Here is a 26,672-nt window from a genome sequence, read left to right on the forward strand (position 1 = left end):
TGTTAAGAGACACAATTGGGAATATGAAAATAAATATAAAAACCCTACTGCATTACAGAAATCTGAGATGATACAGAACAAAGTCATACAATGAACAAGAAATGCAGGTGAACCCTTACTGTTGGGGTGACGTTATCAGGCTCATGAACAAGTTATAGGCATTTTCTCTTTGATTGCACCAGTTATGTCATTCCCATGTCAGAAGAAAATTTATCTACATTTCAAAGATGGGACCACTTCAAATTCTCCACTTAGTTGTGTCCCTAAATTGACCTTTTCTTTGATACCAGTCTAAATGTCAATAAAACACTTTCAAAACACAGAAAGTGTATACATACACAGACATACATACATACATATATATATATATATATATGACACCTTTTTGAAATACTCATTTTGTAGAACTACTATACTATACCTGGAACACTTTCATGAATATTTTGTAAGCAGTGTCCCAACAAATGCATTGGGCCACTCTGCATCAGGGATAGGGTGTGTCAGGACTCGTGGTTCTGTAACTCTACAACTGGAATTAAAAGGAAAATTTCACTGACTTTCATTCCCCAGAAGTCCAAACATCCCAGAATTCAGATTTATTTGACCATACCACCTGTAGGAAAATAATCAGACAACTACTTTTTCACTCTTCGTAGTTCTGCCTATCTTTAAATAAATAGAGGCAGAAACGAAGGCAAAACTGGGCAAAAAGCCGTAAAAGATTTGTTTGATCAGATAATCAAGTCTATCAAACACCAGAAAAACATAGCAGAAAAACTCTACCCCCTAATATTACTCACGATGTTTTTATTTCTTAAAGGCTCTAGGCTGCATGTGCAAAAAAGCCAACTAAAGCTTCCTTCAGGTGCACCTTCCCTCCAAAACACTAACACCATTCCAATGGATTCTTCTCTCTGCAAACATGTAGGTCCAGACTAAACTTTGTTCAGAGGCTGCTTACCTATCATATTGTGAGAAACTGGGTTTCTGCTCATTTCCTACCCACACTTCTCCAATTTTGGACAACACATTATTGATGAAAATACACACATTTTCTGCATTGGCTTGTTTTGTTACTGTTGATAATGGCTTTGGTCTGGAGACTGTAAAACAAGAGGGAAAACATATCAGCTTTGTGTAACCAATGTGATGGCTACCCCCTAAAACTTACCTTCTCTCAGGGCTGATGAAGGCAAATGGTAAAGCTCAGCTCTCTCTGCCGCCAGCTTCCTTTGAACTCTAGGAAGGATCTTGCCATATTGGTCTAATACAGCATTTCTGACAACTGCTTTGTCTCTCAACTGAAGATCACAGTCATTCTGATGAATGAAAAGCATAAAGCAAGAAGTTAACTGTTATTTCTAAGGAGTGGCTACATTTCCCTTAGAGACAGAGTAAAATCCATGCCCTGCCCAGAGCAGCAACAAGTTCTACCCATCAACTCACACCAGCTTCACCTGGTATTTTTAGCGAAGTGAAAGGCAGATGGGAATAATAACAGAACCCTCACCTTTAAGTGAAAACAGTTCTGGCACTCTGCAGAACCTTATTGTGATACACGTATTATCACCTGTACTTTTCAAACAGCTTATACAATAGCAGGTGTGCCTTGTTTTTCCTGAAACACCATTGTCTGAAGTGACTGAATGTACAGGGCATATGCAAATTACCTTGGACAATATGATGTGGATATTAACATGAGTAAGTGAAAGCCACCTACACATACCTGGCTGGATGAGTTTTCAGATATAGGGACCAGAAAGTTCTAAGACCACCTTTTAAGTTTGATTAACAGGAAACCTATGGTTCCGGAAAACAGCAAGTGCATCACAGAGTCATAACAGACGTTCACAGAACACCAAATTTGATCTGCTTATTGTGAGAAATAGAAGTTAGATACCAATTTCTGTCATAAAAGTGGTAACATGAGAGGCCTGGCATTGTAGAGCTAATGCTATAACTTGAGGAAATGTAAAAAAAAAGGTGAAAAAGATTACCAAACAAATTTTGAATTTTTGGCCTTCTGACTGCTCTCAGCTAGAAAGATCAATTTGCAGGCAAGATACAAGAGATTACATACAATATACTCTTCATTCCACAGAAAGGAATGACACAAACAACTTCCAGTAATCTAAACCTTACATGACATACATATCTGAATAACTTAATTATAGGATTGACTAAGAGAGAAAATATATATTTATTCCTCAAATGCAAACAGGTTATTTTAAGTGGAGTCGGAAGTATTTTGTTCAACTTTTAGGTTCAGAGGTAGCTTAAGCTGTAGAAACGTATTCCTAGTTGTTCAAAGAAGGGTACAAAACACAAAGCAGGATTGTTAGTGACTACTACCAAAACCCATTAGTAACACCTAACTGAAGCTTGCACACTTGACAGAACTTTAACGCTTACCGTAGGATTAACCTTCATTGACTGATGCAGCTGTAGTGCTGGGATATAGTTGGCACGCTGCAGATGGTGGACTAAAAGAAATTCACGACTCTGGACACCAGCATTGGTCTGTAGAAACTTCTCCAAACACTCCTGTGAGAAATAATGCATTGCAAAAATCTAGTAGGATTCTGCCTCTTCTCTTTTCAAAGAGGTGATTATGACTTTTTCCTTGTCCACACTTACTTGTTCAGTCTCTGTGAAAGGCAGCTTCAGCAAGTCTTCCATTAGGCCCATCTCCTGACAGATTTCATACATGTGTTTTAACAGCTCTTCCATGTTTAACTTGGTGGTATGTTGCTGCAACAGACCCCAAGCCTCCACCAGGCACCTGAAATTCATTTATTTGAGATATAAAGGAATACAAATGGTATAACCAAAAAGATGCCCCAAAACTATTGTGTTCAAAGTTTAAAGGAAGTGTAGGTGGTTGTGACTGGTATTATTTGTTCTCCACCTTTCACAAGACTTGAAGGCCAAGCAGTGGGATGTATTTCTTTACCTATTGGACAACAGCACGGTGAGGAAAAGCCGCACTTCACTGCTGCTTGACACTGGTGGCTTCATCATCTGGATGTATCTGAGCGCTCGCCTGTGCTCTCCCTGGCACATGAGGGACTGAAGAACTCTCATATGTTGCCATGACACACTTTTGATTGTAGCTGGATGAAAGAGCAGGGCCAGTGCACTCTGTGGTAGGTAGAGATCAGCTTTGTTAAGAGATACACATACACACATGCAACAAAAATAGTCAAAAGTTTCTTAAGTAAGGGTGCGTTAAATGAACTTCCGTGACCAACTAACAAAATACTTGATACTGGACAAGTGCTCAACTGTTCTGCTGAAAACAACCTACATGGGTGGCTCTGTGAATTCAAATATCAAGCATTATTAAAGGTGATGTCTTCTTTGGTTTAATCAATTTCACATGATAACTTATTGCTGAAGACATTGTAGCACTATTACAAAAAAGCTTCTAATGTTTTAGGACCTGTTATTAACTAAGCACCATTTAAAACAAATAGTTTATAGACAAATGTTTTGTACTGCAATGCGTGTGTTATTAAACTGTAACATACTTACTTCATAATCATTGTGATCTAGAAGCCAAAAACCTTGAATAAGCTTAACAAGACCCCAAGGGATAGCGAAGGCTTTTGGAAATGAGTCAGTTGAAGTTTCTGTTTTAGTTGGAAAGGAATGCTTGATATCCAGCAGCAAGTAAATTGTCTGGTATCAAGTATCTAATTAAGGCAAATAAATTTGCAAGACAAAAAATATATCACATTGCACTTAGAAAAGACACAATGAAATGAGAATATAAAAGTGGTAGGAAGCAGAAAACACAAATGTCTTAGCCTTGCCATTTAAGCTGTTATAACCTGAAAACAGTCATGTCCTAACCAGAAAATTGCATTCTGGGTAAATCACCAGAAATTGTCTTTGATTTCTCTAAGGCATTCAGAAGGGTAAACTTCACATATTTAACTACTTCCCTTATAAACTCAGGCTCCCTCTTTAGTAAGTGGAGCTACCAGCTGGACTTTCAACAAATTTGAACATCCAGTGCTTCATTATTAAAGAAAACAAATCCTACTGTTGTTGTTTTTTTGTGTTTTTTTTTTTTCTTCCTCATTACCAGAGTATATTAAACAATGTAAACTATGGAGTGTTTACAATAAAGCTTAGCTCTGAATGATTAAAACTGGGCTTAAACCACTACGTGGATCACTCATTGATAGTTTCATTTTCTCTTTCTGACATCCCTTTTTAGGGCCATACTCTCAGAAGATGGCCTGGGGTAGCAGTTTTTAAATCTCTTGCTCTCTAGGATCCCCTCTCAGGATAGGCAACAAACAGCAAAAGCAATTATCTACATTTTAGCAGCTTAAAAATCACTATTTTCTCATCTCCATTTATTATTCAGTGCGCCTGCACTTTCAAGAAAACAAAAGCAAGACCTGTTAGGTGTGCTGGAAATGGGATGAAGGTGTAATAAAAATAACTAGAAGGGATACAATTGCATGTTTGTAGCTTTCTTCAATGCCTTCTAGCAAGTAGACATCTAGCAGTGCCTGAAATGAAAAAGATTTTTTAAACCTCTTGTCTTTCCTAAATCGTTGGGTTTTGGGTGGGGTTTGGAGGGGTTGGTTGGTGTTTATTGTTGTTTCCAGAGAGCAGAACACTCACATGTAAACTAGCAGGTGGATATTTCCCAGTTCCTCCTTCATCTCTCTGCCACAACTTCTCAATTTGGTCTCCTAACTGGGAAACCAGTCCATCGATCATCAAGCAGTCAGAATCCCATTTTCCTCTGCAACAAAAGGTATCAAGAATTCGGACAGAGCCAGATATGGACTAATTCCAGGCTCTCTGTGTAACACGTTTCCTCCAGTCAAAACAAAAAAAAAAAGCTCCCATGAGTCCAAGAAAATAACAAACATACAAAGACATTATGGTGACTTGAAATGCACATGGAAGACATTTCTGAGTCAGATGACAGATGCTTGCTAGACCCTGTTCATTTATTAGAGGAGTTCCAAAAAGAAATCCTAAAAACTCTCTTAGAGAGGGAAAAGTCGCAATAACCTTTTAGGTTCCAAGTTTTCTTCTAATACCAGGAAGCATAAACAAAGTGTTTTAAGCACCAAAGTAACCGCTCCTATATTGTCTGGCAGAGGAAAGGTAACAGTATCAAAATAGCAGGACTATTCTTCATCACAAATGTAATGCCTCAAATCGGAGTGTTCCAATACACAGCTGTGAGACAATGCAATGGAAATTTCAGACTTCTCAGCATCTCACTTTTGTTACTGCAATAAAGATCTTTTCAGAAAGCTGAGCACACAGATAATTTTAGTATCATCTTCAGCAACATTTACGTTTCTATACACATGCCATTTCAATTAGGGATGGCTGAACTTTTAAAAATTACATTATTCGAAAGCCCATCACCATCTTCTGCTAACTGTGATGCTACCCCTTAATTTCCTGATTACAAAAAGCAGAAGCAGCACACTAGAGGACTAGATGTTGTAATGCTTCTAAGGAGCTTGATGCTGTCTGTAAGTTGAGCAGCTACGCAGGATGAACTTTAAAGTCAACACCGAATACACTGCAGCTTCTACGTTAACTCGTATTGCAGCATCTCGTTTGCAGTGCCATAGCCTAAGCTTCTTTAGGTCTTCCTTTACTTTTCAGTACCATTTGCAAAGAAAAATCTATTGTCATCTAATCCAAGACATATCAGCTGCACGTTAGTAAACCAGTCCAGAAAAGAGTTTACATGAGGAAGTGACTTTGATCCAATAGCCAGGACAGGGCGAGGTGTGCTACCTACATGGAATTCGGACTGTGTTACTCAATTACACAAATGTGCTTGTGAGTAGGAGATTTAGGCCAATACTGTGGGGTACAAAAGGTGATAAAAGCCATCAGCTGTCTGCTTGAGAGCTCTGGACCTTATCGGGGTGTTTGCAACTGTCACTCCAACAAATGGTAGAAGCAGAGGTACATATACACATTTTAACACATGAAAGTAACGTCTGTGTTCAACAGAGCATGCACATCACTGAAGAGGATTGCCTGCAAAGGCATTAAACGGAGCCAGTACAACTGTGGATACGAACATCATTCACTTCTTCTTCTGAATTTGCAGTGGCAGTGTTATAGAGTTTTCCTGTAAGTCTTACCTCGATAAACACTCAAGTTTCTGTCGATGAGCAGTATAGTAGTTATGAATCAGAGGATAATTGTAGAAAGGTCTAGACAAATACATATTGTCATCTACAGGCAAGAAAGTAAATGCATGTTATAGAATTAATATCACAATATTAAACGGATTTTTTTGCCTAAAAAGACAGTTGCTCATACTAGCTAAGCATCAAGAAACACAGGCAATCCTCCAACTTTGAAAGAAGCCAATCTGTTTCTGCCTTTGCCCCAAGAGATGTGAGACATGAGACTCAATTCCTTCTCAAGTACCATTTCAAGTTTACAGTTGATGTAGCATTCACAACGTGTAGTGTAAGTGCAAGTTCACCAGTAAGAAAAAAAAAAAAAAAAAAAGCATTTTTTCCTCAACCAATAAGGAATTCAAAACATGCAGGTGATGCTTTTACTGTAAAAGCAAGCATTCAGGTACATGTTGTTTAATAGTAATTTGTTTAATATTGCAAGTATTTCAAGCTGCAGACACAAGCAGCTCTTTGAAGTCAGAGGCTTATTGTTATTTCTAAAAAACATCCAGGAAAGAAGCTGCTTCCAGTATTCTACACTATGTATTTGAAAAAACAGTTACCTCTCAATTTCACCAGCAGATCTTCAGCATCCACTGACACTGAAAAACATGACTTGTTCACAGCAAAATGTTTACAAAAGCACAGCTAAGCTTGTGTTCATACGAATCATGTACTGCATGTTACTCCTATTACCAATGTACGAGAGCTGATGCTTACCTAAACCCTCTGGAAGGAGACTGGATCGACAGAACCAGGCGACCACTTGTGCGTACAATGAAATGAGGCTGGTGACCATGTGCTTGTTTGTCAAGTCTGCAAAACCTGAAAAAAAGGCGTAAGATTATTTGTGATATACAATTCCTTTAGTTTTTACAAAACTCCCTTCATCAGACTAAATAGAAAGTCTGGAATGAACATGGTAGAAATATTTCTCTTGGCATTTTTTGCTCTCATTTTCTTAGTTAAAGAAAAAACCCACAGTCACCACCAAAACAAAAAACAACCCCTACAAATAACCAGATTCACTAAAGGCTAAAATAAGAACCATAACAGAAAAGCCTGAACTCTTAAATACACTCATGAATAAGACACGTAGCAGAGGTGTTTACTACAGCACAAGGAAATTCTTCCGTCCCGCTCCTCAATATGCCCAAAACAACTGATATTATCGAAAGCTATAGAAGTTCAGGTAACTTACTAGACAAGTTACTCATTTATGCTTCCTGTTGTTTAGTAATTTGCAATACAATATTTGCATGTATTTGTAAATTGTTAAGAATTAAAAAGAACAATTTTCAGCATTGCTACATTTGATTGCTGTCATTTCAGCCCAGCTGGTTACACAGCTTCTTGCTGAATGTAGCCTCCCTGACCCACTTGCAGGAACTCCACAACAACCTGTTTCCCTGAACTCAATGCATATTAAGGGGTGGTCTCAGCCTCTCAGCCTTGAGCCCCTTCTCTCTCCCAGCTGAATGTGACTGTCTTCCAGTCATCAAAACCAACAAAAGCTCACGTTTCCACAGTTACAACCCAAGCATAATTACAAATCTTCATCAAAAATATCAAGGCTATAGTGTTACTATTACAAACCTTTTTCAGTAAGCTCTTGTGCTTCTGTTAGAAAACAGTTTAAGACTGTTCTAAGGTTGTGCAAAAGCAACTGGCAGCGCTGAAGAGCCTGTAATGCCTGTGGGTCAGTAAAGTTGCAATAGCCATCAAACAGTGGAACACCTGTATAAGAATAAATATTAAATCATTAGCCTACAGAGCAATTTCAGAGTTTCAAAGTACACTTAAAGAATCATGTGTAATATAATATGCTTCCCAGGTCTTGCACGTGGGGAAACATAATCCAGGAATGCAGCACAGTCTGGGATCTCCCTAGCTGGAGAGCAGCTCTGTGGAAAGGAATGTGGGGGTCCTGCTGGACAACAACCTCAATATGAGTGAACAGTGTGCTGCTGTGGTAAAGCAAGCCAACAGTATGCTGGGCTGCATTAGCAAGGGCATCACCAGCAGAGACAAAGAAGTTATTATCCCACTCTACTCAGTGCTCGTCAGGCTGCACCTGAATTACTGAGTTCAGTTTTGGTGCCTACTAAACAAAAATATGTGGACAGGTCCAGAGAAGATCCACAAAGATGATCAGAGGACTGAGAAGCCACCATGTGAGGAAAGGCTGAGAGAACTGGGGGTGTTCAGCCCAGAAAGAAGAAGGCGGCTTGGGAGACCCCATCACCATGTTCCAGTATTTAAAGGGTGGCTACAAAGCAGATGGAGACTCCCTTTTTACAAGGAGTCACATGGAAAAGATAAGCGGTAATGAGTTCAAATTACTGTTAAGGAGATTCTAATTGGACACAAGATGGAAGCTATTCTTGATGAGAGTAACTGGCCATTCGAATAACCTCCCCAGGGAAGTGGCAGATTCCCAAACAATGGACACTTAAGATTCAGCTGGACAGGGTGCTGGGCCATCTTATCTAGACTGTGCTTTTGCCAAGAAAGGTTGGATCAGATAATCCTTGTGGACCCTTCCAGCCTGGTGTCCTATGATTCTACAGTTCTCTGGTATACAGGCAGGTTACTGAAGAAGATCAGTTAGAAGGAATAATTTTATGTGTGCAGAATGACTACACTAGTACTCACATATTTGATCCAATTCAGCTTTTGCATGCATCACTTTGTTCCATGTCCACTCAAGAAGAAACTGTAAGTTAGCAGCAGAACTTGGCTGCTCTTTAAAGACATAAAACAAAGAAGAAATGAATTGACCATTTCAAACGAAAAAAAATCTATCACGTAAGAAAAAAAAAAGTAGGAAGCATTACCTTCTGATGTCCAATGTTTAATGCATCCAGTCAGAAGTTCTAAAGAACCTGTCTGGACAGCAGCTGACAATATCGCTTCTAATTGCTCCTCCTAAACAGAACAGACAAAATAAAATGAGAATCTTACATACTTGCAGCATCAGAACCATCAGCGGTGTTTGTTTCTAACTGCATACTCGTTCAGACATCTCAAAGTCAAATAGTACACATGCAACTGATTCCACATTCTTCTTCATTTAGTCACAGGCTGGACTGCTCACTGGTCTGAGCAACACGTGGAACTTTTCCTCTGATATTTCAACTCACTGAAAGCTACTTCAAATCTTTATTCACATGTCTCTGCATCATAGTCTCAACTTACTGAGTTCCCACTAATAATTTCAGTAACATGCTCTGGTAATACCCAAGAGGCATTATGTGGATATAAGTTTGTCACCAGAAATGGACAAAGGGGACAGATCAAATACAAATCTGCTATGCTTGCATGGAAACAGGGGCACTAAGGTCAAGGAGCTTTCTAGACTATGAAGACATGAAGCAGGTCTGACATACAAAACATTAAGTTGTAATTTTCTAAAATGACAGAAAAGAAGTTAAACATATAAATTCTAACAGGTTTAAATTCTAGGCTGTTCAAGTACTGTATTATAATGTGGTGGCAATCCTATAGAGGGATAATACCCAGGTATGCACAGACATGCGATATTAAGTAGTAGCTTATTTCAGATGGTGTTCCAATATTTCTTTCAGGTGAAATGATCCTTCATAGAATTTTACTTCGTTTGGTTGGTAGTTTTTTTCAACATGTTCAAAAGTGTCTTTCCCTTTGAGGTAAAATCTTTATATTTAAAGAGGTTTCTACACATCAGAATACACATGATATTTCCATTGTTTTTCTGAAAACTGTTTTCAAACAAAGAAACACACAAAATACTATTTACAATGGCAAACAAAACCCTAAACCAAGCTTCTTGACCATAACTCTGAAATGTGTCTTACTAACATTCAAAATAAATGCCTGCTCAACTGCAGAACAAGTCTCTGAATTATATAGTCACAATTCAGCAAAGTTTATTACAAATTTATTGATTTCCCAAGTTACTTCCAAACTGGATTTCATATCAAAACACCTGATTTGAATGTAAGAGCCTACATCAGGCTTGCAAAATTAATAGTCCGTGGGTTCAATCAACTTGCCAAGAGATTTCTTTTAGCTACCACACTGGGTAGAAGTGTCATCTGCCCTAACGCACTTCCACAAATCTGGTGAAGAATCCAGTAGACAGGAAGATGAGGGCACTGGGGAGACTGCTCTCCCTTTCCTACTCACTGCTCCACTGCACAACGACTCGCTGATCATCTGCACGCTTCCTTGTGCACATCTGTGGCACTGAATCAGCAGATGGGTCTCTCAAGACAGATCTAAGAGGCCTGGTCCCTGTCAAGCTCAGTTGTTTGGATCTAAGAACACTCACTTTTGCTAAATCAAGTCAGTGATCTCTATTTCAATGCAACTTCCAAATAATATGAAAATCAGATGATCTAGAGGCATCAGCCTCTAATGCCCTGCCAGACAAGCTCGATGCGTTTGACCTGGATTCCCTGATGTGCACTCACCTGACTCAAGCTGGATGGCTGGACATCAACTAGTCTTGGAGACAGCAGGCCAGCTACAAGACACCTATTGTAGCTCTCGTGAATGGCTTCACTTATTGAAGGACCAGATCTCTTTAGAAAATTCAAGGTCTGAAACATCAATCAAAACCCACAGATTTAGACAGCATTCTTATCCAATCACTAAGGTTCTGGATAACCACAAAGAGAAATAGAAATAGAAATGTTCACTGAAACTGCCAGAAAGCTTGCATCAGAAGGATGCTGTAGGTTAGCAATCTGAGTAAGCAGGACTATGGAGAGTCTTAAAGATGGCAACCAAGCCAACAGTTACAGTTTAAAAAAAGAAACTCCTGTAAAACAAAAGGTCAGCCCTTGCAATGCTTAATTAAGGATTGTCTAACTTTTCTGTCCATACACAGGCTGTTCTTTTTCCTTCAGGACCGACACAAAAGGCATTATATACAAACTAAAACTAACACACAGCTTTAAACCACACTCTGGAAGACCCTTTCTATGCCTGTTTGTGGAGAAGCTCATTTATGTTGGAAATATTTAGTGAGCTGAAACTTAATTCAAAATTATTTGTCACAATCTGTGCAGTGCCTAGGAAGTTATAATTCCGTTAAGTCTGGGAGAAAAAAAAATTAATTTCTTCTCAAACACTCAAATAATTTTTCATTTTCTCCATTCTGTCCTGCCTTTTCAAGTGAATCAGAGATCAAAACCCTAACTCAGGACCAGGCAGGCAGTTTGACTGATGGATAATAAAGAAGGAACAGTTTTCCCTAACTTCCACAACGTTTTTGTTCTTGCTCCTAGAGCAATGCTGTATTCCTTTCTAGAACTTCAGTCCCTGGTTGTGCTTCAACAGCAGACAAGGGTACTTCTGCAGTCCCAAGCGTGGACCTCAAACATGACCAACTGCACAAAACTGGCAGGATACGATTGCAATTATGTGAGTAGCTGGGCAGGACGAGCATGAACTACTGCACTGAGAGCAGTGCAACAGAAAACTTAGAACATGTACATCTCTTGACATTCTCAATAAAGATGCAGCAAAAGATCACCTCCTTCTGGATGCCAGTGCAAGTCATGTGAACAACTCCGGAGTTCAGCAAGCACGTACCATCTGCAGAAACAACAAAGATTTGACAACATTCTGTACTCTCACAGTTCTGTTCTGACCAGCTCACATTTTTTAAACAGCAGTATCTGAAAATATATAACTAAGTAGCTATTTCCTTCATCAGATCACTTACAAACTTCTAAAAAAATCATTACTGTGTATAGAAATTCTCTCTCTACTCCTGCTGGGGTGCTGTGCTTAGAGCTTCAGTTCAAAGTCCTTTCATTTGATAAATATCATCCCTGCACAGGCTACATTACAAAAGCACAAAACCCTAAACGCAGCAGACTCTCAGCTATGTTTCACTATATTAAATACTTCATTTGTACAATGTAATCTGAGTTGGGTTTTTAGGGGGTTGGGATTTTTTGGCTTGATTTTTGAGTGACAGTAAGGAACAGGAAAACAAATAAGAGGCATTTGACATCAGCTTAGCTCATCACTACTAAAAGCAGTGAAATACTCACCAAAATTATAGGTGCTTGGATTAAAAAACTGCTCAGGTGGTGGATAAGAAGGAGGAACTCCCCGACTTAGGCTCCGCTCATGTACCAGAATATTCAAAATGAGGTTTGGAGAAGTCATGCTTACTACAGCATCCAGTGACCACAATGCAAAATAGGGGCAATCAACAAGGAATTCTTCTGGCCTTAAAGAAAAAAAGACCCTGGGCTAAATGCTGACTGTCAAATGCATTATTTGCACAGATATTGAAAACAACGTTATCAAAAATCTACCTTAGTGAATCTGGCATTTGAGCATGATACCAGCGATTGATGTCAAACACACCCAAATAAGTAGATGGTTTTCCCGGACCATAGGTATTCACTTGCCAACTGAAGATCGATACACTGGTGTCAGGAGAGATTGCTGTAGAAGACAAGACATTGTTTCTTATTTGTAGCAAAAATATCATATACCTGATATTGTTAAAACATCACTTTCTGTTTTGGCTAAATTCTGTCATATCCCTCAGGAAACATAACCCTTACTAATAACAGTTTAAAAAATTCACATAACCATCTCTGTGATGAGAACTTGTAAGTGTAGGAACTTATAAGAGGAAAACAGACAGGCAGATTGCAGAATCATAGAATCATTTAGGCTGGAAAGGACCCTTAAGATCATTGAGCCCAACCTTAAACCTGACACTGCCAAGTCCACCACTAAACCATGTCCCTAAGCGCCATACCTACACATCTTTTAAACACCTCCAGGGACGGTGACTCCACCACTACCCTGGGCAGCCTGTTCCAATGCCTGACAGCCAGCTTCATTGCTCTTCTTTGGACACGCTTGAGCACCTCAATGTCCTTCTTGTAGTGAGGGGCCCAAAACTGAACACAGTATTTGAAGTGCGGCTTCACCATGGCCAAGTACAGGGGGACGGTCCCTTCCCTAGTCCTGCTGGCCACACTGTTTCTGACACAAGCCAAGATACTGTTGGCTTTTTGGCCACCTGGGCACACTGCTGGCTCATATGCAGCTGACTGTCAACACCCCCAGGCCCTTTTCCATGGGGCAACTTTACAACCACTCTTCCCTGAGCCTGTAGCACTGCCTGGGGTTGTTGTGACTCAAGTGCGGGACCTGGCGCTGGGCCTTGTTAAACCTTATACAATTGGACCCAGCCCATCAAGCCAGCTGGCCCAGATACTTCTGTATGGCCATCCTACCCCCAAGCAGATCAAGACTCCTGCCCAACTTGGTGTCATCCAAGGGTGCACTCAATGGATAAGACTTTCAGGCAGTGGGTACAGAACAGCATTCACTGCTTAGATTTCAAATCCATTTCTTTTAGAATAACCAAACACAGGCATCAGAACAAACCTTCATTAATGCTGTCCTCTCTGTCAACATGGTTGCGAAATTTTTCTACAGTTTGACAGCTGAGTAACCTGGTATTGGTGGTCTGCCCTCTCAAGGGAAAGATTCCACCCGTGACATCTAAACTGTACCTTTCGTCACAGTATTCCAGACCCTGGTTAAAAAATAAAAGAAGAGAGAAAAGGTCGTTTTGACATAAAAACGTACATTATACCTAAATGTGAAAGAATGTGTATATCCAATATAATATGCATGCTATACATGTGTATTTCCTGTGAGCTTCTTTCCAATGGCAAATAGAAACTGCATCTGACACGCAAGAGAATGAGGCATGAAATCGTAATGGGTAAGCTGGGCTGTAAAGGCTTTGCATGTTTTCCAAATTTAGCATTTCCATGACATCATCCAGTTCTAAACATGTGCTGCAGAATTCCTTGCAACATCAAGGTTTCTTTACAAAGCTAAATACATATCTAAAAGTAGATATTGTGATGCATGCAGGCAAAGCTCTTTGTTTCATGCCTTCATTACAAAACAGATGAAGCTGGAGTAGCCACGGCATTGCTGCAGCAAAAAAATTGCACATAACGAGAGGACATCCATGTGCAGAACATCCTGAATCTAGTTCAAACACAAAATTCTGCAGCATAAAGTTGTACAGCTTGTTTTCAAAAAGTGTGCACAAAGGCCATGCCCAAGAAGATTTGGCAAAAGATTTTTTTTTTTTCTCATCTCTGAATTTGGATGGTAAATATGACCCCTGCCAACTTAACTGATACTCAGAGAAAAATGACCTTTTTCTTCTTTCCACATACATGCACGTCTTACCTCATACAGGACTTGTCCTGATGCCAAGCGCTTTCTGTCACCAAATGCTAACTGCAACAGATGCAAACTCACAACATCGCCTTCACTGAAAAAGGAAGCAATTATGAAATTTGAGTACAAAGCTGCTTTATAGTCCTCATTCTCATTTTATTAGATCTTGACTGAAGCTTCTTAATGGCATGCTCTTGCTGAAAAGGATAACACCACTTCCCAAAACATGATAATTGGTCACATTTAGCCATTAAACTAGAAAGGAGGTGATGTGACACTAGCAGCTTCAGGGGCAAATGCTACCCATACCATTTGAAAGCTTTGACACCTTGTATGGCCTAAACATTGTTGGAAATAGTTCTTCACAGTGAAGAGCTCTCAATCAAAAATGCTGTAAAATCAAACTTAAAACAATTGCCACTTTGTGAACAGCTGAGCTGACTAAACAACTTGCTGATGCTCAAAGAGAGAGGCCTTTCTCCCTTCCCTTCCCTTCCCTTCCCTTCCCTTCCCTTCCCTTCCCTTCCCTTCCCTTCCCTTCCCTTCCCTTCCCTTCCCTTCCCTTCCCTTCCCTTCCCTTCCCTTCCCTTCCCTTCCCTTCCCTTCCCTTCCCTTCCCTTCCCTTCCCTTCCCTTCCCTTTCCCAACAAAGTTCCAGTCCTTGACTTTTCTGCTGAACAGGGATTTCTTTCTCCCAGGGGAACTGAACATGAAGACTCCAAAGGCTGCTGAAGGTGGCACCAGGGAATCAGCAATTCTGTCACCACCCTCCTTTAGGGTCAGTGAGCTCTTACGCCAGTGCGTTTACTGTTGTAGATCTACTTTTCATGGTATTTTCAATACAGTGGTTTGCATATCATCAAATTATGAAGCAGTCTTCAAGAAATAAAGGGTTTCATTTAAGAATGCAAGCACAAAAATAAAGCCTCTGTTGCTTTGCCTTCTTTCAGGAGGTAGAAACAAGTAGGTCCTTCTTTATGTCTGTTAAACCCTGTAAAAACCTCATTGTAAGCTTAACAGCTTCCATACCCAAATCTTCTGCACATCTAAATAAACAAAACAAACATACGTGTTCTAACTGTATGTGAACAAATAGAAAAAATAAAAATTATTTCAGTGGCCTAGACTAATATTTCATCCACCTTTCTTGTGTAGACTGAACAGCCCACAAGTAGCAACAATTGTAAGGATCATTCTCAGGCTCTTGAAAAGTAACGGCATAGACAGGAATCCTTCCTCCTTCAAGCTGAGAGTGGTATCTACAGGTTTAAAACAGAACAAAACAAAACAAAACAGAAGGGTGAGCCTATAGGCCCTAACTGTTTGTAGAAGGTAGAAGCTTCTTCGGAGAAAAGAGCACCTTACATGCTTGTCCTCAAAGTACAGAAGGTCATATTTCCACCTCAAACAAGTGAGGGAAGCAAATACTTTGTATGCAACAGTCAGGAGGTGAGGAATTTACTTTCCATCAAATGCAATATCCTGGTTTTATGTCCTCCTCTGCCTGAGGAGGAGGAACATAATGATCACTTCAGCTGCCAGGCAAAAAGATTGTTCCTACTTTTGTAGCCTACTTCAATATTGAACTTAAAATGCAGCGTATCTTCTAAATAAATTTAAATCAGAGCCAAATACAAGTAGTTTCTTGTATCTTGGACTATGCAAAGCATATTTCTTAAAGATTTCTGAACCTTAGTTGTACCTTCACAATCTGTTATTGCCACCTAATTATTCCTCCACTGTCTGTTTATTCATCCAACAGTTTCTGCTGAGTCAGTAGAGTCACTGCAGATTTGCTTAAGTGAATCCCTATCTGAATTTGGTCAAATATTTCAAGTGAGATTGTTCTTTGGCAGACTTTAAGTAATTCTTCTATTGCTCGGAAATTTACATGTCCGTTATTATCATCTCAAAGCGTTCTGAGCAAACTTTCGTTCACATGTATTGTTGTCTTGGAATGGGTCGATCGCCTGTTTTGGTCCAGGCTAAAATGTAGGGAAGAATATATTTCCAGACACAGATCAGATACTGAGTTTTCATGTCTCACTAGTTGCATCCTGCATCCTTCAAATAATATTATCACTAAAACCACATTATTAACATACTTAAGCCTTTCAATGTATGTCCTAATTGCGGGAACTGGCTAGGAAGAATAATTTCTAAAGTCTGTTTCGTTGAAATACACACATTTCCTGCTTTCACTGAATAACTGCTGAGAAAACAAATTGTCTTGTATAATAAAAATCAGCTCTATCCCATCCTAACTGCTTGATATAACCCAGAGATACATGCTTTCCACGATTCCTCAATCAGAAGGCACAATAAGGACATCAATCCTAATCCATTGTGGAGAAGGCGGTCCATTTAATCCATGTGTGACTTCTGAGTTACTTCAGGAGAGGATTTCTAAACATTCCAAGATTATATTCAAAAGTTCAGTTCCTGAAAAAGTTTGTATTAACTTAACATACTACCTTCAGAAAAAAACTGAGAACCCTGCCCCTCTAGGCATGGCCAAGTGTCAAGGCCTACTTACTCCCTCTTCAAAGTTTTCATATTCCAGAGGGACAGGTAGCCATCTGAAAATCCCACAGCCAGCTGATTGCTTCTGCTTATGTAGCACAGGGTTGGTATTGATGTTCCTGAAGGATTTTGTAATTGAAAGGACAGATGTCTCCCTTCTCTGGTCACAGTGTCTCTTCTTTGTGGAACTGCTGCAGAAATTCTTGTGAACACTTCCAGATCTATACACACAAAACCAGGTAATAAATCAATGTGTTATGCTGTTTAGGTGACAAGATGTATAATCTGATTCTACCATCCCAGGTGAAATACCCATTTACGCAACACTTTTTTGGCTATGTCCATTTTGCTTGTATTCAAAGAACAGAAGAAAACCCAGAGCAGACAGATGTTCTTACTTGCATTTCAAAACCAAGTAACAGTGTAACCTTCACAGACGAATTCTTCTTGGACTCTGTAAAGCAGGAGTTTGGGCCTCATGATAGAGCTATTTGAAGTGACCTCAACTCCTGAAGCCACTGATGGAACAGCTGAACCAGTGGATGCAGTCTGAGTAAACAAATTAGAGATTTTATGCACCCAAATGCACTATTTTTGACACGTCATGTTGATTTTAAAAAACAAGCCTAAAATTTGCCCCAAGGCCACTAACAGCAGCAGCAGAACATTCTCAAGAAATAGGGCAACCCTGACAAAATTTCCTCCCAGGCAGCTGAACTGACTCAGGTGGTCAAATTCCTACACCTGGCTGGCAAGAATCAGAGTGACACAGGGAACTTGGTGGGAAATGGGCATTTAGGACATTAGAAGGAGTACTAAGCCACTCGCAGTTTGAAGCAGAGGTCAAGACTATAAAGGTCAACTGCCACCTGTAATCACTTGACATAAATGCCTGCACACCAGTATCTTCAGTGTGGGATGCATATTGGCCATTTAAAAGACAGGAGCTTTCTTACTTTTAAATTCTAGGTGGAAAACCACAAGCTTACCTGATGACTCTGTTTCATTCTGACTGCAAGACAAATCATCCAAACAAAGGTCAACCAGGAGGAGATGACCCACATCTGTAGCCACTGCAGCCACTCCAAAGAGCCAGCGCAGACCTTGGTGCAGGTGCTGAGTGCTCACACTGGCTCCTCCATGATTAGTTATGGGCTCTATAGCAGTTACCTGCAGGAAACCCACAAGTTAATGCTTAAGCTGTTTGACAGGCTAAACAGGAATCACTCACAAGTGAAGCCAGAACTAGCACATCAGAAACAAGAAAGTAAACACAGAGCATAAAGCTCAAAACCAAAACATTGTTTCCAATCATATCAAGAAAAAACAAGGTGTGACCTGTTCAAAAATCTTTTACTGCCTTCCATTTTCTAGATTTCCTACAGTTTTTGAACTCAACTGCAGTGTAAACAGTGCATTCTACAGCTTACCAATTTCCATTTCCTACTTACGAATAATTAACCCTAAGAAAATATACAAAGTCTGTTATTGGCAGGAAACTTCATCCTATGGAAGGGCCTTCAGAAAGAAAGAAGGACAAAACTAAATCCAGCTCTCCCACTGCTCACAGCCCATCAGTCTGCGCCTTGTCTGCCAAACAGGTATCACAATAAATCCTGGCTGCAAGTCAAACCAGGCAGCGCTCAAGCTGCATGGTGGACAAACCATTTCCATGGGAATGAAAGATCTTTAGAAAGTGATCAAAGGAGATCCTGGATTAGTAAAAAAAAAAATAAAAAGCTTTTAATGCACACCAGCACCTTAATCAATGTTAACAAGGATTTCAAAAGCCAGCCTAAAACGACAGCAAAAGGAACAGCAGCTTGTTAGATCAAAAGCGAACTCCAGCTGAGGAAGAAGCACACCTGGCTCTCTCACACGCGGAGCAGCCCCTGTGCAACTGGATCGCAAGGTGCAGCCAGACCCTTCCGCACACGCTGCAGCACAGCCCAGGACAGCACTGACTGCCAGGGCAGGGACACAGCACACGGACATTCCTGCACTACAGCCAGGTAACAAAACAACATGGGCCATCGTTCAGCCTTCTTACAAAAGGCAACACAATGAAGACAGGAAGCTTTACACGAGCAACAAACTTTTACAGGAAAATAGAACAAATAAGTGAACATCATAAGGGGATCCACTTCTTTGTTTTTTTTTATTTTAGCCACAGAGGTGGGCAAAAATAACCAAGGCCCTAGGCCCCAAAGCTTTCTCTCTCCCCCATTAAGCACTTGCTATGACTACACTGCCTGGCAATCCACTACAGAGTTCGCCTTTCATCTTGCTCACAAGAATTCTAATCTTAGAAGTACCTATGGTCATTTAGACAACATTTATTTTGTTTCAGATTTAATATAAATGGAATCAAATTTCTAATCTTCTCTGCTACTCGAAGGACTATCAAAAGCATTTTGATTATTCAAATTCTTGCTCTGCCAAGTGTTGATGACCCTTATGAGGAAAACAGAGCAACTGTACATATCTTGCTGCCGAACTAACCAAAGTTCAAGTGTTGGTTCTAACTTGTATTTCTCCAAGATTCTTTCATGGTACAAATGTTTCCCAGTTTTAACACTTCTATTTTCCCCATAGAAGCTCCTGAAATTGCACATTTTTCTATTGCACTATGCACTCGCTTTTCATAGTCTTCTAGACCACTATCAGCTCATTCTGGAATGAACAAAGAAGTTTGTGTTAACCTCTACAAATTAGATGCCCACAGAAGATATACCCACATGGGAAAGAGTCAGTCTTCCCACAAACTGTCAGACAGCTCACTAAAGGCTCTTTTTCCCTACCCTAAGTCAGCACATTTTTATGTTCTGCTCTGAATTAACCTTCTTGCTGGGCTGAGATTCATGGGAATGTGTCCAAGCCATTTACAGCACAACTAGGGAAGTCTGAGATAGCTAAAAGACAGTCTTTCTGACAGAAATCAAGCATTTAGGAGATGCATGTTACAGACACTCTGAAGGGTGGGGTTTCTTTGCTTTCTTTTCCTTCTCTTCGTCTTTTTGTGAAAGTGGAGAATTAGGCAACTATGTGCTCTACAATGAAATCAGAAAACTTGGTTTACTACCAGTAAACTCAAAGGATAATGTTACCATTAACCCCAAGATTCTACATCAAGGCCCTCTTGACTGGACACTCTGATGTGAACGTATTTTAACACAACATAGGAAAAACACCTCCTACAAAGAAATGCTCCAGAGCAAAAAGCTGAAACGGGACTATGCAGCACTCAACAATAAAAAAGCTTTGGTTCTGCAATAGAAAGCACATACCCTTTCTGGAAGAACAACTGCTTTAACCACTCGTGATATTCCAAGATCGTACAGACAAAGAACACTCCCCTCTCCTTCTTCCAGCCCGACCAAGAGTCCAGTTCTCTTCTGCCAGGAAAACTCCTTGACCACACGAACGATGGGCGGCTGCTCATGCACTCCACTGAAACGGTACGCAGACAGCCGCTCTCCTGTCAGTGAGTTCACCACCTCCAGTTGAGGGCCACATGCCAACCATGCCAGGCCATTTCTCCCTGTAAGAGGAAAGAGAGCTGACTACAGCAAATTTCCAACAGAAGACTGAAAACAACTCTACAACCACTGTCACAGTCCCTTCCCTCCCATGAAAGTACAAAAAAAATGAAGACTGACTTACATAAATCTTGGTCAGTTATTTGAAATCACCCACTGAAATCCTCAAGCAATACATCTTAAAATTAACCACCTTATTATTTTGCATTTGCACTTGTCATTCCTGCACTGGAGAATTTCGATTGTTTGGGAAAGAGATGACAATGTGTTGATCTACAGGCTTTAGACCATATTAGGCTTGTTTTTGCTAGAAATCATCTAAATGCATATGGGAATGCGAATCTTCAAGCACACGTCTTCAATCTAAGCCAACTCATTTCTAGTTCATTAATATGACCTGACACATGCCTACTTCAGGCATGGATTTGGACTTCAACAAGAAATTATCTTAACACAGGCACTGCAGGAGTAAATTCAACCTTTCGCACCTGCTGATCACAGAAACAATTTAATGTATTGTGTTTCACAGAACCACTTCAAACTCCAAGGAGTATTAACTCAATTACTACATTTGCTGTCAGGTTCCACCTGTTTTTCACAGAAGCCTGGACATCCAGACAGGCCAACAGCTCTACTTCCCGATCACCGAGAAAGTCAGCTACCTAATCTGCTTAGCCACTTGCAGCAACTCTCACTGGATGCTCATCTGCATCCAATTAAATACTTTGGAAATATGGCTGCAGTGCTTATCCTCTCTTATCCTCCCTCTTCCTTCTGTTTTTGTTCAGACTAGAAGAGAAAATGCAGGAGGTTTTGCCTCTGTAACACCACAGGAGAACTATTTCTGCATGTGATGTTATGATGATGGTCATAGACCTTGAGCTGGTACAAATAAATATGGCCCAAAACAATACTATTACTTTTTTGAAAACTGCCTTTTATTTATTTAAAAATGAAGAGATCTCACTGGCTCAGCATGTTTCAGTAAATTATTTCCATAACACAAGATTGGTGCAGGTTGCTGTAATTTCAAAGTTCGATCATACTGATGTTTTAACATTAGCATTTTTAACCATTAAAACATCCTTTTTGTTCTCTCTAAACCTGATGCATCTTAACAACCCCAGCCTGACACAGCTGATACTACAAACCTACGCCTCAGGTAACCTCCAGGCAATAACAACTTTATACCGAAACCAAATTTAAAGGAAAATGCTCACCTCCAGAAAACTTTCCAAACAGCACAGAATCCAGGGTTATCTCATCTTCCCCAAGTGCCTGAATAGTCACCTCCGGAAACTGCAGCAGACTGCTCGTTACCTGAGCCGTTAGGTCTCGCATTCTTCACTGCAAATTAAAAAAAAAAAATAGAATACAGAAATATTCATGTCAGCCATAAACATTTTTGAGACTGACAGAAGTTTCATCAGAATGCAGTGAATAATCTCAGATACATCACCTGTACCTTGTTCTTAAAAATGGCACTCAGGACAGTTTTTGATCTCACAGCGGAGTAAAAGGAGAATCCTTTGCTTTTCTCATGCCTATGAGATCACAGTATCACAGTATGTTTGGGACTGGAAGGGACCTCAAAATATCATCTAGTCCAATCCCCCTGCTGGAGCAGGAACGCCTAGGTGAGGTCACACAGGAACATGTCCAGGTGGGTTTTGAATGTCTCCAGGGAAGGAGACTCCACAACCTCCCTGGGCAGCCTGTTCCAGTGTTCTGTCACCCCCACTGAGAAGTTTCTTCTAAAATTTAAGTGGAATCTCCTGCATTCCAGTTTATACCCAGTGCCCTTGTCTTCCCATTGGTTGTCACTGAGAAGAGCCTGGCTCCATCCTTGTGACACTCACCCTTTATATATTTGTAAACATTAATGAGGTCACCCCTAGTCTCCTCTTCTCCAAGCTAAAGAGCCCCAGCTCCCTCAGCCTTTCTTCATAAGGAAGATGCTCCACTCCCTTAATCATCTTTGTTGCCCAATGCTGGACCCTCTCCAGCAGTTCCCTGTCCTTCTTGAACTGAGGGGCCCAGAACTGGACACAATGTTCTAGATGGGGTCTCACCAGGGCAGAGTAGAGGGGAAGGAAGACCTCTTTCGATCTACTTAACACCCCCCTTCTAATACACCCCATGATGCCATTGGCCTTCCTGGCCACAAGGGCACAGTGCTGGCTCATGGTCATCCTGTTGTCCACCAGGTCCCTTTCCCCTACACTGCTCTCTAATATGTAATTTCCCAACCTATACTGGAACCTGGGGTTGTTCCTGCCCAGATGCAGGATCCTACACTTCCCCTTGTTAAATTTCATCAGGTTATTCCCCGCCCAACTCTCCAGCCTGTCCAGGTCCCGCTGGATGGCAGCACAGCCTTCTGGTGTGTCAGCCAGCCCTCCCAGCACAGTGTCATCAGCAAACTTGCTGATAGTACACTCTATTCCCTCGTCTAAATCGTTAATGAATATATTGAATAATATTGGCCCCAGTACTGACCCCTGAGGCACTCCACTAGATACTGGCCTCCAACTATACTCTGAACCACTGACTACCACTCTCTGGCTTCTCTCCTTAAGCCAGTTTGCAACCCACCTCACTACTCTATTGTCTAGACCACACCTCCTCAACTTAGCTGTGAGGATGCTGTGGAAGACTGTGTCAAAGGCTTTACTGAAGCCAAGGTAGACCACATCCACTGCTCTGTTATCATCCATCCACCTTGTTACACTCTCATAAAAGGCTATGATGTTGGTCAAGCAAGACTTACCCTTGGTAAAGCCATGCTGACTGCCCCTAATAACCCTCTTATCCTTGATATGCCTTGAGATGGCACCAAGGCTAAGCTGTTCCATTACTTTCCCAGGGACAGAGGTGAGGCTGACTGGTCTATAATTACCCGGGTCCTCCTTCTTGCCCTTTTTGAAGACTGGAGTGACATTTGCTTTCCTCCAATCCTCAGTCACCTCTCCCGTTTCCCAAGACTTGTCAAAGATGATGGAGAGCGGTCTAGCAATGACCTCAGCCAGCTCCCTCAGCACCCGCAGATGCATCCCACCTGGACCCATGGATTTATGGATGGCCGGACTATTTAATTGCTCCCTAACCCAGTCCTCATGAACTAAAGCAAACTCCTCCATTGACCTGGCTTCATCCGGGGTCTCAGGGGTACAGGGCTCCTCAGGACGGCCTTCAGCAGAGTAGACAGAGACAAAGAAGGCATTCAGTAATTCTGCCTTCTCTGTGTCTTCTGCCACCAGGGCACCCGCCACATTCATCAGTGGGTCTACATTGCCTCTGGTATTAGTTTTATCTGCTATGTATTTGAAAAAGTTCTTTTTGCTGTCCTTGACCCCTCTCGCCAGATGTAATTCTAATGAGGCCTTGGCTATCCTATCTGCCTTCCTACATCCTCTAACAGCAGCCTTATATTCTTCCCAAGTGGCCAGCCCCTGCTTCCATGACCTGTAAACTCTCCTCTTCTGCTTGAGCATACCCAACAGATCCCTATTCAACCACGCAGGCCTCCTGGCTCCCTTCCTTGACTTCCTGCATGTGGGGATGCTCTGATCCTGAGGTTGGAAGAAGCAATCTCTGAATGCAATCCAGCTATCTTGGGCCCCTTTTCCTTCAAACAGTCTTGCCCAAAGGATTTCCCCCAGCAATTGCTTGGAAAGGCTGAAGTTTGCCCTGCTAAAGTCCAGGGTTGCAATTCTGCTTGCTATTCTATTCCTGCCACATAAGATGCTGAACTCCACCATCTCGTGGTCACTGCAACCCAGGCAGCCCTCAACCTTTACTGCTTCGACCAGACCCTCCTTGTTAGTGAGGATGAGATCCAGCAGTGCACCTCTCCTAGTCGGCTCCTCTACCATCTGCGTGGGGAAGTTATCATCAATGCACTGGAGGAACCTCCTGGACTGTGTCTGGCTGGCTGAATGGTCCTTCCAGCAAACATCAGGGAAGTTAAAATCCCCCACAACAACCAGGGCCTGTGACTGTGAGGCCACACTCAACTGCCCATAGAAGGCCTCATCAACTTCCTCAGCCTGATATGGTGGCCTGTAATAGACACCTACAACAGTATCATGCCTGCCAGCCTGCCCCTTGATCCTGACCCATACACTCTCAACTTGCTCGTCATCCACTCCTGGGTAGAATTTAGTACATTGTAGTTGCTCTCTCACATAGAGAGCAACTCCACCACCACGCCTGGCTGGCCTGTCTTTCCTGAAAAGGGCATAGCCATCCATGACCACATTCCAGTCATGTGAACTGTCCCACCATGTTTCTGTAATTGCCACCAGATCATAATCTCCCGACCGAACATAGGATTCTAACTCCTCCTGCTTATTCCCCATGCTGTGCGCATTGGTGTACAGGCATTTCAGGGAGCGAGCAGAGCATACCAATTTCTCCCTAGGGGCATAGGAGGCCACCCGGTCCTCATCAGTTTTAGAATGCTGCCCCACTGGGACAAGCCCAGCTTCAACCCCATCCCCCTTCGAGCCTAGTTTAAAGCCCTCCAAATGAGCCCAGCTAATTCCTGTCCCAGCCTCCTTTTGCTCCTGCGAGATAAACCTTTCCTGCGTGACACTGTCCAGACTGGAGTCTTATAAAACCAGCCATTATCAAAAAATCCAAAGCCCTGCCTGCAGCACCAGAAAGTGACACAGGAGTACTGACAAGATAAAAATGGGGAAAACCAATACACTGAGTTCCAGTCTACCCACATATTTTAGTAAGATGCTATCTGAGAAAAAGAATATTTAAAAAAGCTTCTCAGTAACAGATATAAGTTTCTATTAGTGCTTTCTCTTGATCTTACACTTTACTATTTATTGTCAATTGTCTTCCAGTAGATTTCACACATCATTTATCTCTTGTCCACTTTTTGCATGTTTATTTTAACATTCAGGTATACTAAGTTCTTAACTACTCCATTTCCAGCTGGCCAGCCCTAGCATATATCGGTACATGGGGTTGTTCCTCCCTGGGTGCAGGGCTTTGAACTTCCACTTGTTGAACTGCAGGAGTTTCCCATCAGCCCATTTCTCCAGCCTGCCCAAGTATCTCTGGATGGCAGCATGACTGATAAAGAGGGTAACTACTGACTTTTTAAAATTCTTGTTATTGACTGGTTCAATTACATTTTTGCCAGAAATAACGGAAGCAACTCACAAGCATTGGAGGAGCAGCAGATGGAAAAGACACCTTCTGCACCTCAGTAGTCAGGTTCAGAGAATTTGTACTTTGCCATATTTTACTCCTGCCAAAAGACGAGTCAGTGAGTGAGTTAGGAGGTGATTTAGCAAGTACCACTGGGTCATTTCTTTCCCACTTAGGCAGAAAACCTCCCAATGATGTTTTAAGCAAACTCCCTACATTTAATCCAAAACCTAAGTTCTAGTCTAAAAAGGCACTAGCCTAACAGAGATAGTCTGTATCAGAATTCTACAACCAGGCTTATTTCCTTCAAGTGCAGCAGACAGACTGTCTTGCAGAGCTCGTGCAGAAGCACCACAAGCTCTCCAAGCAGCACGAATCTGCAGCAGAAGGTGAGAAGAAGAATTTCAGCCTTCTATCCCAACAGCCCCCAACAACTAAGATCCTGTACCTGATGCAGATCATAGATTTGATTTCCATTTACATGAAAAAACAACCCAAACCAACACAGATCAGAAACTGACACTAGAGCCGGTTTACCCAGCTACCACTTATAGCTATGCTCTAACTTAACTTGACTACACCTTCAGTGAAGAGTGGCAGTCCCTGTCTAACTTGGCTGAGCTAGCAAAAGTTCCTGAAGTCAGTTCTGAAATTATGCTTTTTCCTACATTGCTTGGTGTAGAAAACCCTTGTGCTTATCCCTACCAGCACAAATTCCAGAATCACAGCATCACAGTGAAGAGAAAGGGCTTCCAGAATCACTGGAGGTCACCTGCTCCAACTCCCCTGCTCAAGCAGGGCCACCTAGAGCAGGCTGCCCAGAACCACATCCAGATGCTTTAAAATATCCAATTTTGAAACGTACTTTTACAAACAGCAAATTGGTGCAGGAAAACAAGTTGATGCAGTCAGGGAACGAAGAGGTGTCCTCAGCAGAACATTGTACAGGACCGTATGTCCAAACACACAGCACAACTCCCAGCCTGGACCAATACCGTCATCCAGACTGATGGCCCTAAGGCAGCATG

General features: G+C 41.4%; 1 protein-coding gene across 1 annotated transcript in view; it reads right to left on the bottom strand.

Moving 5' to 3' along the window:
* The window catches only part of LOC102086317 (protein ELYS), a 33,263-nt gene extending 7,515 nt beyond the window's left edge, over positions 1-25,748 (bottom strand). Inside the window, exons 1-25 of the mRNA XM_065057897.1 lie at positions 25,657-25,748; positions 21,696-21,822; positions 20,224-20,477; positions 17,926-18,106; positions 16,950-17,157; positions 15,556-15,672; positions 14,424-14,508; positions 13,599-13,749; positions 12,506-12,638; positions 12,236-12,417; positions 11,710-11,771; positions 10,643-10,771; positions 9,026-9,116; positions 8,844-8,933; positions 7,785-7,925; positions 6,909-7,013; positions 6,144-6,237; positions 4,642-4,765; positions 4,470-4,526; positions 3,535-3,681; positions 2,954-3,141; positions 2,638-2,782; positions 2,413-2,544; positions 1,172-1,319; positions 962-1,103 (exon numbers count right to left, since the gene is read on the bottom strand). Coding sequence (XP_064913969.1) covers positions 962-1,103; positions 1,172-1,319; positions 2,413-2,544; positions 2,638-2,782; positions 2,954-3,141; positions 3,535-3,681; positions 4,470-4,526; positions 4,642-4,765; positions 6,144-6,237; positions 6,909-7,013; positions 7,785-7,925; positions 8,844-8,933; positions 9,026-9,116; positions 10,643-10,771; positions 11,710-11,771; positions 12,236-12,417; positions 12,506-12,638; positions 13,599-13,749; positions 14,424-14,508; positions 15,556-15,672; positions 16,950-17,157; positions 17,926-18,106; positions 20,224-20,477; positions 21,696-21,816 — 3,227 coding nt within the window. The 5' untranslated portion in view covers positions 21,817-21,822; positions 25,657-25,748. The remainder of the gene's footprint in view (positions 1-961; positions 1,104-1,171; positions 1,320-2,412; positions 2,545-2,637; positions 2,783-2,953; positions 3,142-3,534; positions 3,682-4,469; positions 4,527-4,641; positions 4,766-6,143; positions 6,238-6,908; positions 7,014-7,784; positions 7,926-8,843; positions 8,934-9,025; positions 9,117-10,642; positions 10,772-11,709; positions 11,772-12,235; positions 12,418-12,505; positions 12,639-13,598; positions 13,750-14,423; positions 14,509-15,555; positions 15,673-16,949; positions 17,158-17,925; positions 18,107-20,223; positions 20,478-21,695; positions 21,823-25,656) is intronic.
* Positions 25,749-26,672: the final 924 nt, after the last annotated feature.

Source organism: Columba livia, chromosome 3 (genome assembly GCF_036013475.1).
Source record: "Columba livia isolate bColLiv1 breed racing homer chromosome 3, bColLiv1.pat.W.v2, whole genome shotgun sequence".
In the NCBI taxonomy this organism is placed as follows: Eukaryota; Metazoa; Chordata; class Aves; order Columbiformes; family Columbidae; genus Columba; species Columba livia.